Source organism: Bos indicus, chromosome 5 (genome assembly GCF_029378745.1).
Source record: "Bos indicus isolate NIAB-ARS_2022 breed Sahiwal x Tharparkar chromosome 5, NIAB-ARS_B.indTharparkar_mat_pri_1.0, whole genome shotgun sequence".
Classification (NCBI taxonomy): Eukaryota; Metazoa; Chordata; class Mammalia; order Artiodactyla; family Bovidae; genus Bos; species Bos indicus.
The window spans coordinates 74,308,391-74,325,241 of record NC_091764.1 but is presented as its reverse complement, the minus strand read 5'-3'; the positions used below and the strand labels follow the sequence as shown (position 1 = coordinate 74,325,241).

At 46.4% G+C, this 16,851-nt stretch overlaps 1 protein-coding gene and 1 pseudogene across 1 annotated transcript; one reads left to right on the top strand and one right to left on the bottom strand.

Annotated features, from left to right (window-relative positions):
• Positions 1-3,906: 3,906 nt before the first annotated feature.
• Positions 3,907-4,788, bottom strand: LOC109558789 (apolipoprotein L3-like). Its single transcript, XM_019960112.2, has one exon. It carries the CDS (start codon positions 4,786-4,788, stop codon positions 3,907-3,909), a length of 882 nt encoding a protein of 293 aa, XP_019815671.2.
• Positions 4,789-5,610: 822 nt separating this feature from the next.
• Positions 5,611-8,919, top strand: LOC109558295 (zeta-crystallin pseudogene; annotated as a pseudogene).
• Positions 8,920-16,851: the final 7,932 nt, after the last annotated feature.

Here is a 16,851-nt window from a genome sequence, read left to right as displayed (position 1 = left end):
GACTTTCCCCCAGGGTTCAGGTCCCTGTTACTCATTCATCTTCCTCATCCTTCAGCCTGAACTATCAGTCTGAGGATAACTGTCCCCAGGCCCAGTCTGTCTCTTGGGAACTTGACACTGAGATTCCAGGTGTTTGGACCTAAGCCTCCTGCTGACAGGACCTCAGGGGACAGACTGTGGGATCCTGGAGGGGGACATGTCCTGCTTCCTGTCCTCCCTGAACTGTGCACATTTGGGACTTCTTTCTATCCTCTGACCTGGACTTCTTCCCTCTCAGTGCGCCCTCTTAGTGCTCACTTAGCCAGATGCAGTTTCTGTTGCTCAGAACTACAAGCATCTCACCTGACACGGGTCACCGTGGAGTTGCATCAGCCACACATTGAGCTCAATGGAGTCTAGCTCTAAGGGTTGGGGGGGAGATGGGGGTGGACACAGAATGGTTCTGTACCCAGTGCCTGAAACCCTGCCCAGAGAAGTCTGTGCAGGATGGGAATTCTCCAGGAACTGATGAAGAACCGATGAAGGAATGAACTCACATCTCTGAAGGTCAGGTAGGCGATGGCCAATGACTGCTGACATCTTCAAGAAGGACTGAGAGGACCGGTTGAAGCCTCAGGAAAACACGGGCTGAGAGGGAGTCCGAGGCAGTGAGGAAAGTCTTTCGAGGGAGGTTTGGACAAAAGTGTGGAGAAGGCTCTGCAGCACGTGGGGAGGGACTTAGGTGACATCCTGGGATCATTTCCAGGTCCCAGGTCTCTGGCTTCCTGCCCTGGGCTCCAGGCGTGGGAAACTGCTAGGTGCTCACATGCCCCACACGTGGAAACACAGAGAGTTGGTGCCCATGTGGAGCAGGCCCTTGGAGGTGAGAGCCACACCCAGATGCTCCCCTCTCCTCCCTGGAGAGGAGGATCCTGAGGCATCTCATGAAGGCTCCTCAGAAGGTCCAGGCAGGTGCAATCCCAGATGGGTGGCCAGGTCAGAACATGGCCTTGGATGGATTTTTCCTCCTTCCTGCCCACTTTCCCAAGCCACTCAGTCCTGCTCCTGGGGATGGAGTGAGCCTGGCATCCAGCTCTGCCCTAGCGGGGACCACAGGCTCCAGCAGGCTAGGCTGCAGCGAGGCTTTGAGCGTCTGTGCTCAGAGTCATAGGCAGCTGTGGAGGAGGGGAAGCAGGTAGAGCTAAGATCAATATTCTTAAGAGTCATTCTAGCCCTATGTGGGGAATAGACAGGTGAGGCAGGGCAGTGCCCCAAGGTAAACACAGGAAGACCGTTCTGGAAGTTCCTACAGGAGTCCTGGTGAAACGTGAAGGCAGCATGGGTGAGGCGTGTGCTCTCTCTCTGCCCCTCTGTTTACGGCTGACCCCCCTCCTCACACCTGCACACAAGCCCTCTGCTCTCAATTACCCTCGGGTGACCCGTGTCCTTCCTTGTCCCCGGGGCTGGAGGAGGGGCATCCCCGTGTTCAGCCCAAGTCAGATGACATGGGCTCCTCCTGGTGTCCCATGGGGCCTGCGGGGCTCCAGGGTCTGAGGGAAACAACTTTATGGGAGCCCAGCGGGCAGGCAGAGGAGCCATGGAGGACGTGCTTCCTGAGACCCTGGGAGACAGTCTCATGGGGAAGGAGGTCAGGCAGCTGAGCTCATCAATCAATGCAAGGAGCCTCAATCAATCAATTCATATTTATTGGACTAAAGTCTATAGAACACAATGTAGAGAGAGGCAGATGGTCCTAAATACCTTATTCTGCTTCATCCCCAACTGAGGAGGAAATTGAGGGTCAGAGAGGCCTTGTCTGTTGACCCCAGGCTGGTTGATCTCCTTGACACACCGCATAGTTCCTTGGCCTGATGATGTCTTCTGCTTCATCTTTCTTTCTCTTTTTCCCAAATCAATCTCTGTTCCTACACAACACTGGGAATTTCATGGGAACTTCACTGGTCTCTCGGTGCACCTGAACTCAAAGGGCACCTGGATACTTGTCAGATGCTCCATCCACTGAGTTGTCATCACCACTGCTGCCGCCACCATCATCACCACCACTGTCACCAAGAAGCCACTGCCTGAAGTTCTACATAGACCATCCTTCAAAGAAGATATACAGATGGCTAGCCAGCATATGCAAAGAGGCTGAACACTGCTAATTATTCATTCAGTTCAGTTCAGGCGCTCAGTCGTGTCCGACTCTTCAAGACCCCATGGACCACAGCACGCCAGGCCTCCCTGTCCATCACCAACTCCCGGAGTCCACTCAAACTCATCTCCATTGAGTCAGTGATGCCATCCAACCATCTCATCCTCTGTGGATGCTAATCAAAACTACAATAAGGGATCACCCCCTACCAATCAGAAGGGCCATCAAGTAAAAGTCTACAGACAATCAGTATTGGAGATGATGTGGAGAAAAGGCAAGCCCCCTACACTGTTGCTGGGAATATAATTTGGTGTAGCCATTATGGAAAACAGTAAAGAAGTTCCTTAAAAACTAAAAATCAAGCTATCAGGTGATCCAGCAACCCCACTTCAGGGCATATATTTGGAAAAGAAAAAGTTCCAATTCAAAAAGATACATGCACCCCATGTTCATAGCAGCACTATTTACAATAGACGAGACATGGAAGCAACCTAAATGTCCGTCAACAGATGAAGGGATAAAGACAATGTGGTACATACAAACAATGGAATATGACTCAGCCATAAAAAGAATGAAACAATGTCTTTTGTAGTAACATGTATGGATCTAGAGGTGATCATACTAAGTGAAGTAAGTCTGGCAGAAAAGACAGATACATAATATCACTTATATGGAGAATCTAAGAAATAGTCTAGGTCATTCCCTGGTGCTCTAGTGGTTCACATTTAGTGGTTTTGCTGCTATGGCCACGTTTATCCCACGTCGGGCATCTGAGATCCCACAGACTGCTTGGCATGGCCACAAAAAAAAGAGTCCAAATGAACTTATGAACAAACCACTCATAGTCATAGAAAACATAACTTGTTGTTACTAAAGAGAGAGAGGGGTAAACTAGGAGTGTGGGATTAACAGATGCACACTACCATACATAAAATGGATTAAAAAACAAGGACTTTATGTATACCACAGGGAATAATAGTATCTTATAATAATCTGTAATTAAAAAAATGAAAAGAATATAGATATATACATAAATTATGTATAACTGAATCACTTCGATGTTCACCTGAACTAACAGAATATTGTGAATCAACTCTACTTCAATTAAAGAAACAAGCAGACAAAAGAAGTCACAGCCTAATTAAGATAAAATGCTGGGATCAAAGGCGAGTTGTTGGAGAAGTCGGGCTAGAGGCCACCACCAGGGGGAGACTCTACTTGCTGGGGCATCAGACCCCGGCAAGGGCGATAGAGCTGCTCCTGCTACTTCCCCTGGATCCCAATGATGCTGCCTCTCTGACTATCCCCCATTTTCAGCCCTTTTGTCTTTCTGTGTCTCGTTGCTAGTTCCCTTGCCTCTCCCTGTATTCTGCACCCAGTGTCGTCTTTAGTCCAAAGTAAGTGGTTTCTGAAGGGAAGGGAGTTAGGGGAGAATGGATACATGTATGTGTATGGCTGAGTCCCTTCACTGTTCACCTGAAACTATCACAGCACTGTTAATCGACTATTCCTCAATACAAATAGAAAGTTCACAGTGTGAAAAAAACAAGAGGTTTCTCCCTCGGCCCCCGCCCATTCTCTAGTCCCCCTTCCTCCCTTAATCCAGGCTCCTTCTCTCTCCCCATGTATCACCTGCATTCACCCCTCCCCTCCTGTGCTCAGCTGCAGAAACACCAGTTTCCTAAATCTCAGCTCCAACAAGTTTGTCTCACTCTCCTTTTTTCCCTGACAATGTGCCTCTGCACCTTGGCCCTGAATGTGTCCCTGGACCCTCACTGCTCTGGGGTTGGTGGAGTTGGGTCCTCTTGCAGACACTTGTAGATCTGGGTGAGCTCCTCCAGCTTCCTCTCCAGCTCCCTGGCCCGCTGCCGCAGGTTTTCAGCTGATGCTGCCTTTGCACCGTCATGCAGGTGCATTGACTCCTTCACCAGGAAGCCCACATCCACCAGGAGGAAGAGCCCTGCAGTGGCTGCCCCCGCGATTCGGGCTCCTTTGGTAACTGCCACAGCCGTGCCTTTGAAACCTGCCTCTACCTGCTGGATGGCTGGGGCTGCGATTCTCCCAGGGCTCAGGTAGATGTTTGCATTGACTGCAGAGTCAGGGTTGGCTTCACCTGTCTCCATGGCATGTATATTTATTTCAAGGTGTTTCTCGGCTTTTGCCAATTTCTCTGTTGTGTCAACAATTTGGGGGTTGCTCTTGAGTACCTCTAGGAGCACCTTCCATTTCTTGATGCCAATTGACATCAATTGACTGGCTTTGTTTTCTGCTGATGACCTACTTACATGTTCCACAATGCTGGTGGACACAGCGGTCACAGCAGCCGCTGCTCCCAGCCCTATCCCAGTGGCTGAGAGTGCCACACTGGCCCCCGCTGTCACGGGTGCCAGAACCAGGCCAAGGATGGTCAGGGCACCAGATAAAGTGCCGGTGCTGTGGGTCACCACATTGGAGATGGTACAGTCCCTGTGGACTTTGTCAACATTGTCTGCAAGCTCCTGGAGCTTGTTTTTGAGCTCCACCAGCTGCTGTGTCACCCGAGGAAACTTCTTCAGAAACCTCTTCCTATCCAGCTGCTCTTTTGGGAGCGTTTCTTGCTCCTTCCCAGCCAAGTCTCTTTTCAGTTCATTCAGATATTCATGTAGTGCATTCATGTCTTCCCTGTAACAATGAAGGTCAAGTGGTTAGAAAGGCAGTTCGCTTGTCTGTAAAATAGGTTCAAAAATGTCTATTCTGCATAAATACAGAGATAGTACTATAAATCAATTAGAAAAGAAATTTACAAAAGTAAAATTTCCTCTTTCAACATTAAACGCAGGTTCTATACCTTGTAGATGCTCCATATACTTCTTCAATCCTCTAACAGATTAAAAAAAAAAAAGTCACCTTAGGATACTCATAACTTAAGAGAGATATTTGATGGAATTCCCTGGTGGTCCAGAAGTTATGACTCTGCACTCCCACTGCCTCGGGCATGACTCAGTCCCTGGTCAGGGACCAAGGATCCCACAGGCCATGTAGCTCAGCCAAAAAAAAAAAAAAAAACACATTTGGTAGAGATGTCTCAGAGATAGGGCAACACCAGCACTTTAAAAGAGTTGGTGAGTGGGAACTCCACAGAGAAACAAAGAGAAGTGGGATTAGAGCAGAAAGCCGGCATTCAAGGGCCTCAGTGTGTAGTGAGGGGTCAACCTGATCTTTGCCCTTGGCTACTGGGAAGTGGTCCCTAAGCCCCTAGAATATTCTGGCTGATATAAGTGTCCTTGTCTGCCTGGGCCTTTTGGCCACTGTTCAGTCTGACAAGGAGACGTGTGATGGGGCCTCTGGAGGAGCTGGACTCTAAGACATTAGTCTGATCTCAGGGAGGGGTTGGAGACCACAAGTCAGGATAATTTTTTTTTAAATGGGTGAGTGTCCCTGGCAGGCAGTGTTCCATGTGCCCTGCCACACACCAAGTTCCAGAACAGTAACGCATCATGGGGACAATCGAAGCTTCAGGTGTGAAATCCGCCCAGACTCTGCCCTGTGACTGATGGAAACCCACAGGCTTCCTGTAATACACTGGGATCAGGATGGGTCTCAGTGAGTCCTGTCTGCTCTATAGGGAATTCTCAAACCTGAGGGTGGTTTGGGGGATCCCCTAAATTTGCCATTTGTTCAAATGAAAGCATAGTCCTGAGCACTGTGCCCTCATCCTTTGCAGATTGGCTGTCTCTGTGACTTAGAATTTGTAGGAAAAAAAAAAAAAAAAAACCAAAGTCAGAACTAAAGGCACCTTAACAGTCCTTTAGTCTGCCGTCTGCTGTCTTCTAAGGCTTGTGTCCTTGGCTTTCCCAGAAGCAGGTCCCTGAGTCCATCCACTGCCCCAGCTGCCTGGAGATCAGGAGATGTGTTGCTGGTTCCTCTTGGACTCTCCAGCCCACCTCACTGACTCCTGACACAGCACTCAGCACCACTGACCTCTTAGATGTTACATGTTAATTTGTGACAGCTTCATGATCCTGCTCCCCAAGGTCATGTGGAACTTTGTGGATCCTCTAAAGGGTCAAGAGACTTGAGGAAACACCCATCTGAATGGCTGAGCCGGAAGAGACCAGCACTTGCACAGCTGGTGGAGGAAGTGTTTTCCTCTTTGGTGGGGATGAGTGAGGCTCCTCAGAATTCCCCAAATGACACACAATTGCAGCCACTCACTGTGACCCTGGAGGGCTCACTGAGCCACAAGGCCTTCCACTGTCACGGTGGCTCCATGTAAATTAGAAGAGGGTCCCAGATGCAGTGAGAACCCAGGTCCCAGGCAGGGTGTACAGACAGGGTCACCCAGGGCCCTCTAGCCCAGCATGAGGGGAGCCCATCAGGGAGGGAAGAAATGTCCCCCCTCCCACTCACGGGACCTCTGCCAGGGTCACAGCCCCTTCAGTTCTGTGTCCTCAGGGCCCACTCTCCTCACTCTAGTCCTGGTTCTGCTGCCAAGCCTGCCTACTAGTCCTCCAACCTGGACCTTCTGCTCCACCCTGACCTGGGGTCTGACCCTGATCCAGGCCTCCCTGGGCTTTCGGATGAGATGATTGCACTTGGTTCCCCACCTCTGACCCTGCAGTTCACTCTGAGGCCATCACCATAGTCCATCAGATTGAATTACTATTCCCATTGGACACATGCAAATCTGAAACTCTAACACATAAGCCCAGAACCCAGGAGCTGGGCAGGGCTAGATCCAGGATCCCATCAGCTCCACCCAGTTCCTCTCCAGCTTCTCTGCTTTATGGGCCAGCAGGATCCTGCAGGGTTGGTACAGTTCCTAAGATGGGGACTAGAAAGGCTTTATCTAGGTAGAAGCCCGAGTAATACAAATGAAGGTGTCAGGATTTTCTGACTTGACCCAAAGGAAATTCTGCTTGGTTCTCCTCACCAGAATTCTTTCCAGCAAGCTTTTTAAATGTTAATATTGATTGAGTACCTACTCTGTATCAGTCATTACCGGAAGATCGTTGCATGCATGATCTCAGTATCCTCACAATAAAACTGAACAGATGATGACGCTAAGGCAGAGAATAGCTCAGTAATTTGTCCAAGGTCACATAACCTGACCCTTCCTTGCAGGTTTCATCTTTTCTCAACCTGAGGTTGTTCAATGGCAGCAAATGACATGGAGGAAACATTCCTCATGAGATATTGAGAAGGAACATCCTCAACCCCCACCATAAGGTCCTGCTTGGAGGAGGTGTGCCTGCTAGCAAAAATCTAGTCTGGTGCTGTGGGATGTAGGTGACCTTCCTGACACACCAATACACCTGTACAGGTTACCTGGACAAACCAGCATTAGCCTCAATTTTCTTCAGGAATTCAGTCAGCAGGAGAAGCAGTTCCTCTCTGCTCAGTATGTCCCAGAGACACTCAGCAACATCCTCAAAAAAGATCTCAATATCTAGATGAAAGGAAAGAGAATGAGGTTAGAAGAATTTGTGAAGAGAAAAAGGGAAAGTGTTAGTCGCTCAGTCCTATTTGACTCTTTGTGACCCTGTGGGCTGTAGCCCACCAGGCTCCTCTGTCCATGGGGTTCTTCAAGCAAGAATACCGGAGTGAGTAGCCATTACCTCCTCCAGGGGATCTTCCCAACCTAGGGATAAAATCCAGATCTCCCACATTGCTGGCAGATTCTTTACTGTCTGAGTCACTGGGAAAGCGCAGAAGATTTTGTGGTGGATCATAAATGGTATTGGGTAGCTTTTTTTTTTTTTTTAAACCCTGTGTAACCTGGGGGAGGGCTCACAGATTTTGACAATCCACTCTAGAACAGGTATCTAGATCACCATGGCGACAGAAGTTGAAGAGAGCTATTTGAGTTTTTTAATTTGGTGGACCCGAAGTGTGGAAACTCCAGTTGGATGTTGCTCTACCAATTCTGAAAGACCACCAGGTTCCAACAAAGTCCAAGCATGTGGTGTAAACCCAGTAGACATATACATCCGCTCTGGCACTCACAGTATAAAACCACTTCTACCTTATACTCCTAGCTGAGATGTGGCTGGGATAGTAGAAGCTGCTGGAGAGAATGTATCTTTCAAGAAAGGTGATATTCACTACCAGGACGGTCTCTGGGGGCTACACCGAGTTCACTCTGGAAGCCCATCACATTGTTTACACACTTCCCCAAAAAGCTGGACTTTAAACAAGAAGCTGCCATCAGCATCTCATGTTTTACTGCTATCGAGTCTGCTCCCCAGTGTCCATGTGAAAGCTGGAGAAAGTGTTCTGGGGCAGGTGGAGGAGCTGGAAGAGCAGCATGCCAAATGGTTAGAGCTTATGGCTTAAAGATTTTGGGCACAGCTACTACTGAGGAAAGACAAAAGATTGTTTTGCAAAATGGAGCCCACGAAGTGTTTAATCACAAAGAAGCTAATAATATTGATAAAACTAAGAAATCTGTTGGTGAAAAAAGAGTTGATATGATTATTGAAATGTTTGCTAATGTCAAACTTAGTGAAGATTTAAATTTTTTGTCACATGGAGGACGAGTAATAGTTGTTGGCCGCAGAGGTCCTATTGAAATAAACCCACAGGATCCATGACAAAGGAATATAGCATAAGAGGAGTAGCTCTCCCTTCATCCTCCAAGGAGGTATTCCAGCAGTTTGCAGCAGCTCCCCAAGCCGGAATGAATTGGTGAGTTCAGACCAGTAATAGGTCCCCAGAATTCACTACAGAAGGTGGCCCAGGCTCATGAAGATATCATTCACAGCAGTGGGGCCACAGGAAAAATGATCCTTTTCTTAAATCACTAATCCTTCCATTGATTTCCTGTGTAATTAAAAGGTTTCCTAACTTAGTTTTATGTACACTGCATTTGCTCTGCTTAGCAATCATTTGATTCAGTGAGTTTCTTCTATTTAAAAAAATATTTATCTTAGGATTCATAGGCGTTGGAGTGCAGTTTATTTTACAGCTGGGAATATTCTTTATGCCTTCTACCTCTCATCAAGGAATAGTGGGAAATAGGATGTTAGTGGTCACTTGGCATTGGAGGACATTGCAGAAATTCCTAACCGATGCTTATCATTAATTCCATACCTTTGACTAAAACATGCTAATTCAAAATAGGACTGCTTGATTCCCAAGCCTAGTTCTCTTTACAAAGGTTCTTTAGTCTCTGATTAGCCCAGAACTATACTGGACTCTGACGATTCTCTGAATTCAATGAGACCCCTTTTCTAAACTAATCTCGTCTAGATCTACAGGTCTCTCAGAAGGGCAAGATAAACCATGTCCAGAGAAATCTGTTAGTTTCCCAATATTCCCCAGTGTTTTATGCTTTTTTCTGGGTTAATCATTGACTACCAATGATCCATGTGCTCTCTGAGGACATCAGCCTTATCTCTGGGATAATATGATACCAGGTGCATAGTTGGGCTTCCCAGGAGGCGCTGGTGGTACAGAATCTGCCTGCCAGTGCAGGAGATGTAGGAGATGTGGGTTTGATCCCTGCGTCAGGAAGATCCCCTGGAGAAGGGCATGGCAACCCACTGCAGTATTCATGCCTGGAGAATCCCATGGACAGAGGGGCCTGGTGGGCTACATACAGTACACAGGGCTGCAAAGAGTCACACATGATGAAGTGACTTAGCACATCAGGTGCTTGGTTTCCAAATATATATGCATTGATTGGTTCAACTTGTTTCTAGCCACATGAAGACTTTTGATTTACAAATGGCAAGTGCCACAGCCTTCTCCAACTATTATTTGGGGCCCCCTGGATCAAAGATCGTCCATATGAGGGTAAGCAGAACATGCTGCCTCAACAATTTAAGGTCTGTGTCCCTGGCCAGCTCGAAGCAGTCTGAACAGAATTGCCAGCCCTTTTCCCTAGTTGCTATATTCTCCAAAATGAAAAGGGGAGAAATACAGGATTACAGTCAGGGAGGAAAGACAGGGGTCCCCAAGTGGCAGGAGGAAATAAACTGCTAGTGGCAGACGTTTTTTTCCCCTTATCTACATGAGATTAAAAGGCTCCTTATAATCCTGTGTTGCCATGACGACACCTGGTGCCCCCTGAACTTAACTTTTTCTCAAACCTTGAGCTAACCAATGTGTATTTCTCATGGAAATGTTTTTCTTAAGCTGTGTTAATGAAACTATTCATTTGCTTGGAAATCTGCCTTTCTTCAAGGTTCATGTCAATTGTTTCATGGCCAGAGGTGAGTCCCCTTGTGCCATTCTATCTCAAAATGCATGTTGTGGGAGAGGAGCCTGGTACAACACTCTCTGTCTGAGGCATTTCTGTTATCCGATTAGCAGCTTGCTATCAGGTATATAATGCCTTGCTAAAAACTAGCAAGGGGGCACTCTTTCTGTCCCCTTCTGAAGTCTATGTTAGAAGCTTTCTCTACCCCATTTACATTTTAATAAAACTCTACTACAAAAAAGCTCTGAGTGATCCAGCCTTGTCTCTGGCTCCAGATTGAAGTCTTCTCCTTTGAGGCCAAGGATACCAGATTTGCTCACAGCTCATGGAAGCAACCTTTCAGAAAATTGTATCTATGTGTGACAGGGATCATATATTTTTATTTAAATTAACAAACAAAGTTTATGCCTTAAGAGTGATCTGCTTTTGCTATCATACTATGATAACTGCAACAAATTCTAGAGCAAAATTTTTTAAAAATGTTATTTAGTATAAATTGTTAAAATTCATCTTCCTGAGTAGTGATCACCTGGGCACTGTTGGTAGAGTCACCGGGGGTTATGGACGGAACTGCTTTTCCCACCCTCACCCTCCAATTCATATGTTGAAGGTTGAACCCCAGTGACTATATTTGAAGATTGGGCCTTTAAAGAGGCAATTGAGGTAAAATGAAGTCATGTGAGGCCCTAATCCAATAAGATTGTGTCTTTATTAGAAAAGAAGACACCAGATTCTCTTTCTTCCTGCCCCCTCCTCCTGAGGAATGGCCATATGAAGACACAGTTAGAGGGCAGTTAGGATGCAAGCAGGCGGAGAGGCCTCACCAGAAACCACCTCTACCTTGATGATCTTGGACTTCCAACCCTCCAGAGTCATTATCTAATCCTGGGATTTAGATGTCTTCAGGAATCTGCAATTTTAATTTTTAGAAAGAGAACGAGGGCTTCTGAGGTGGTACAGTGGTAAAGAATTCGCCTGCCAATGCCGGCGACACAGGAGTCGTGGGTTCGATCCCTGGGTTGGGAAGATCACCTGGAATAGGAGATGGCAACCCACTCCCAGTATCCTTGCCTGGAAAATCTCAAGAACAGAGGAGGCTGGTGGGCTACAGTCCACGAGGCCGCAAAGAATTGAACACGACTGAACAAATGAGCACATCACTCACACAGAGAGAAAGAGTACAGGGCACGTGTGTTTTGTGAGTTACTACTTCCAGCAGAGACTGGAGCACCCGGTAAATGAACGCTTCCATGTTTTAGCAGTGAAACAAAAGAATATTCACACTAAATGGGACAGAGAATGTAATGAAAATAATTAACCTCGGATCAGTACAGGGCAAGATCACTGCTCAAATGAGTGACCAAGATCCCTGTATGATTTCAGGGATCTAGAGGTTACGGAACTGCAGGTAAGACATAGGCAACTAGGATATATACATATGGGAGGGGCTGGACACGATGTAAGATGTGTTTCCTGGTACATGAACACACGGAGGCATTATTATTTCACAGAAGAAGAAAGTGAGACTCAGACAGGAGAAGGGACAACCCAAGGCCAGTGAGCAGAAAGCTCAGAGGTGGAACCCAAGGTCAAGTGTCAGACACTTCTTGGACATGACTTTGAATCCTCCTTAATTTAAATTCCTGTGATTCTTCATTATGCGACATAGGGATTTTTCCAACTAAATTTTGGTGGTGAGTGCGCTGTAGCTGGAGGAGAGCATGGCAACCCACTCAAGTATTCTTCCCAGGAGAATCCCATGGACAGAGGGGCCTGGTGGGCCACAGTCCATGGGGGTCGCAAAGAGTCGACAACGATTGAGCAACTAAGCACAGACTACAGCAGCGCACTGCAGCATGTACAGAAGTAGAAGTACAGTGTTGTTCACATGGAACTTACATGTTACCTAATTTTCAAAAAGGGTTTAGGACCATCTACCATTGAGTAACTACTATGTGAGAGGATCCTAATCAGAGACCCTCAGAATGGGCAGGGGAGGGGATCAACCAGCTCGAGGAGGGGTGGAGCCAGGTGTGACCCTGTGAACAACCCCGTCACCCCTCCCCTCCAGGTGGGAGGTGGCAAAGGGAGACTGGGGTTCAGTTCACTGTCCGCTGACTCTTGCAGAGCGGCTGGGTAAGTGGCAGGGTGAGAGCTGAAGGAATGGTGTTTGTGGTGATGCCCCAGGGTCTGGGAGCAGGAGGAGGCTCAGGCCAAGGGAGAGGGCAGGAGGAGCTCCAGGGATGCTGGGGGACCTCCTCTTGCTGCCCCATTTGGCTCTGGGGACTCTCTCTGCTATCTCCCTCCCCATGGACTGTCCTGGCCTCACTTCTGAGTCACTTGCTAGAGGGCAGTGGGGGAGGAAGTGAGCACCTAGCAAGTGGCTCCACAAGGAGAGGGCTGGGAAAGAGGCTCTGTGGACACACTCCCGTTGGGGGTACTCCACGTGGCCCCCCTGAGGGGCTCCAGGATGCTTATCCATCCTCTTCTTGGTTCTTGATTCCTCTGTAGGTTAACTCTGCCTGGAGGAACCACCCTCAATTCTGGGTCACATGTAGGAACTGGCCAGAAAAGAGGCAGCTGCCTACCTGAGCAGTTTCCGAGGTTTTCTGAGCTCATGGTGGCGGCAGCAGGGTCTCAGATATCTCCCTTCAGCTCCTTGTTCCTGTCAGGCTGGAAGGAGGTGTGACCTCACCCTTGGGGAGAGAAAACAGAACGTGGGTTTGATCACGAGTAAGCAGTGGCTGAGGGAGCAGCGAGGGTTGAGGTCTCGGGTAGGTTCCCCTGGGACAGCCACCAGTGCCACCGGGGACTTAACCCAGCGTGGTTCTCCGTCTCCTGGGCTCTGCAGGTCACTAGTTAAGGAAAGTTCCGCACCACCCTCCAACTTCCTCCAAGTCATAGTCCTGTTGGGGTACAAGGAGAAGATAATAACAGAGGAAACAGCCATCTGTGAAGTTATAGGAGTAATAAATCCAGAGACGGACAAATAGATAGGAAGGAATACTCTGGAAATTACATGAGGTTGGAGCAACTCTGTTACTAACTGGTAATAAGTGATGTTGATCCAGTGTCTATGACGTGCAGGCTCCTGAAACTAATCTAACTTTAGGTCAGCCCAGTTTTTCACACTGGTGCCAGAGCCTGGACTTTCTGATCCAGATCCCAGGTTTGTGATGACTATGCTCTACTCCATTTAATATATGAAAAGAATTACTTGTGGATATATGTTTATTGGTAAATGACTCTTCTCATTCTAAAATGATGTCTTGCCCCCCAGGCTCAAGTCAGCCTTGACAAAGTTCTTGGTGGTGCAACTCTGACAGCCCATGTCTTCCTTGCTTCTGCAAAAGCCTTTATCTCACAAGGGCCTAGAGTCCCACCAGCCCCACCGTACTTCCTGTGTCCCTGCCCTGCATGGCTGAGGACCCCGAACTGTGCCTGGTCCTCTCTGCTGTCCTCCCCTGACTACTGGACTTTAGGTTGGTTCTAATACCGTATGTAAATAATAAAGAACATTCTCCTTGTATTAAACTTCACTCACATTTGAGACTGTTTCCTTAAGCTATTTCTAGAAGTAGAATTACTAAATCACAAGGCATCAATACCTAAAAAATTTTCATACCTAGATCCACACTGTTATCCAAACAGACTGTCATAATTTATGTTCACCCTCATAATATATGAGGGTGTCCATCCTTTCAGACTTTCCCATTCTCAGTGGTCTTTAAAAAAAAAAAAAAAAAAGCTTCAGGTCTTTATATATAAAAAATTTACTTTGATTCTGCATGTGATTATCTTGCCATGGGAGAAGAGGAAGGAAAGCAGATGTTGATGACATTTAGCTACTGTTTTAAGAAAGCAAAAGAGCCTTTGTCAACTCCTCCTCCTGAGGCCTTTGTCAACTCCTCCTCCTGAGACCTGACTGAAATGACAGTAAAGGTACTTACAGGTATAATAACAGCTACTGATAAGAGTGACTTGTGTTTGTGGTCATCGCTCTGCATTGGTATTGGCTCTGAAACTTTACATATGATAACTTGTATGCTATTCCATTAACATTTGATATGTGTACATTGTATCCCCATCTGCAGATACGGAAGCTGAAGTACAGAAGTTTTATGATTTGGCCAAGGTCAGAAGTCTTGCCCCTGGTAGACTGGATTCCACCCCACTCACTGGGCTCACCTCACTCACCATAGCCTTCCTCTCCTCCCTCTGCTGCTAATAAAAACAAGCATGGGGGCAACAGGAGACCAGAGTGTTCATAAATGTCTGAAGACTCACTGGACGGTGAAGTGATAGATGAATAAGAGGAGTGCAGTAGAGGGAGAGAAACAGGGAGCGTGTTCACAGGAGAGAAGAACGGTCTGCTGGGCAGAGCCCCAGGGGGAGCAAGATGATAGGGAGGCCGAGGGGAGAGCAGGGGACAAGCCCGCCACCCCCACATCCCATCCCATATTTACAGCAGCCTTCACCCTTCACCAGACCTTTAGAAAGTTACTTGAGAGTGAGATGCAGGAAAAAAATTAGATTATGTGTTTGTTTAATTATGGAAGAGATAAAGGATACCCATGAGAGAGATAGATGTGGGATCCAGGAATCAGGAACATCAACCCCATGGGAAGGGAATCCAAGGATCCCAGCTGGGCGCGCAGCAGACCTAGAGAGAAACCAGTCCAGAATGGGATAAGAACTCCAGAGTCTGTGGGGACAGGGGACTCGGTATCACATGAGGCACAGTTGGAAAGAAATGGAGGAAATGCTGAAGATAAACAGTGCATGGGGTGAAAAGGAAGCCAATTAGAAACATCAGGAAAAACTAAAGTTCTGCCCAGAAGCAAGTGCAGCTATTTGGTACAAGTTAGCTCTAAAAAAAAGTATTAAAATATCACAAATATGTAAACTATCTTGTTTTATTTTTTAAAAAATCTAAGGTAAATTAATGTATGTCCAAGTCCTGGTTTTCCCATTTTGATTATTTTAGATGCTGTTTAAAACTGAAGTATTGTTGATATATGTGATATTTAACAATTCAGTTAATCAATATAAAAATTAAAATACATTTCTAGAACTTAGGAGCTGAAGCTCTGAAGGGAAGAGTTGTTTACAAAGCTAGGAGTAAAGAAATAGTAGTTCCAGTTGAGAGTATAACAAATAAATACATAAATAAAATGTTTACAAATGCAAAGCTTCCTAATAGAGGATATAAAACTAGAGCAATAATTGTATAAGCAGAAGATGGGGAAGGGTATAAGAAAAGTATAAAAATAAATGAAATCCTTATTTTTCCTAGTAAGAAATAAATAAATAATGTACAAATTTTTAAATCAAGAAAATGAAAAAATGCAATACCTAATACTGATTAGCTATTGTGGTTGATGACACCCCACTTTGCACCTTCCCAACTGCTTGGTATGAATTCACTTCCTTTTAGTTCTCACAATGATCCTATAAGAAAGGAAACTGAAGCTCAGAGAGGTGAAGCAACGTACTCAGAGCACACAGCTAGTGCTAGAGCCAGACTCCAAGTCCAGGTTCCTGTCTCCTGGGCACACATTCTCACACTATTGCAGCTCTCAATGTAGTAATATCATTTCTGTTTGTGTCAGTCACTCTCTGTGTCTGACTCTTTGTGACCCCTTGGACTGTAGCCCGCCTGGTTCCTCTGTCTATGGAATTCTCCAGGCAAGAATACTGGAGTGTGTTGCCATTTCCTTCTCCAAATATAATTTAAAGTCATTGATTAACTATCTAAAAAATAGCTGGATTTAGAAAAGGCAGAGGAACCAGAGATCAAATTGCCAACATCCATTGGATCATTGAAAAAGCAAGAGAGTTCCAGAAAAGCATCTACTTCTGCTTTATTCACTATGCCAAAGCCTTTGACTGTGTGGGTCACAACAAACTGGGAAATTCTTAAAAGATGGGAATACCGGACCACCTGACCTACCTCCTGAGAAATTTATATGCAAGTCAGGAAGCAACAGTTAGAACTGGACATGGAACAACAGACTGGTTCCAAATCAGAAAAAGAGTGTGTCAAGGATATATATTGTCACCCTACTTATTTAACATATATGCCGAGTACATCAGGAGAAAGGCTAGGCTGGATGAAGCACAAGCAGGAATCAAGATTGCCGGGAGAAATATCAATAACCTCAGGTATGCAGATGACACCACCCTTAGGGCAGAAAGCAAAGAAGAACTCAAGAGTCTCTTGAGGAAAGTGAAAGAGGAGAGTGAAAAAGCTGGCTTAAAATTCAACATTCAGAAAACTAAGATCATGGCATCTGGTCTCATCACTTCATGGCAAATAGATGGGCAAGCAATGGAAACAGTGACAGACTTTATTTTGGGGGGCTCCAAAATCACTGTAGATGGTGACTGCAGCCATGAAATTAAAAGAAACTTGCTCCTTGGAAGAAAAGTTAGGACCAACCTAGACAGCATATTTAAAAGCAGAGACATTGCTAACAAAGGTCCGTCTAGGCAAAGCTATTATTTTTCCAGTAGTCGTGTATGGATGTGAGAG

Coding starts and splice junctions, on each gene's coding strand:
- LOC109558789 (XM_019960112.2), bottom strand. CDS start 4,788: ATGAATGCACTACATGAATATCTGAATGAACTGAAAAGAGACTTGGCT.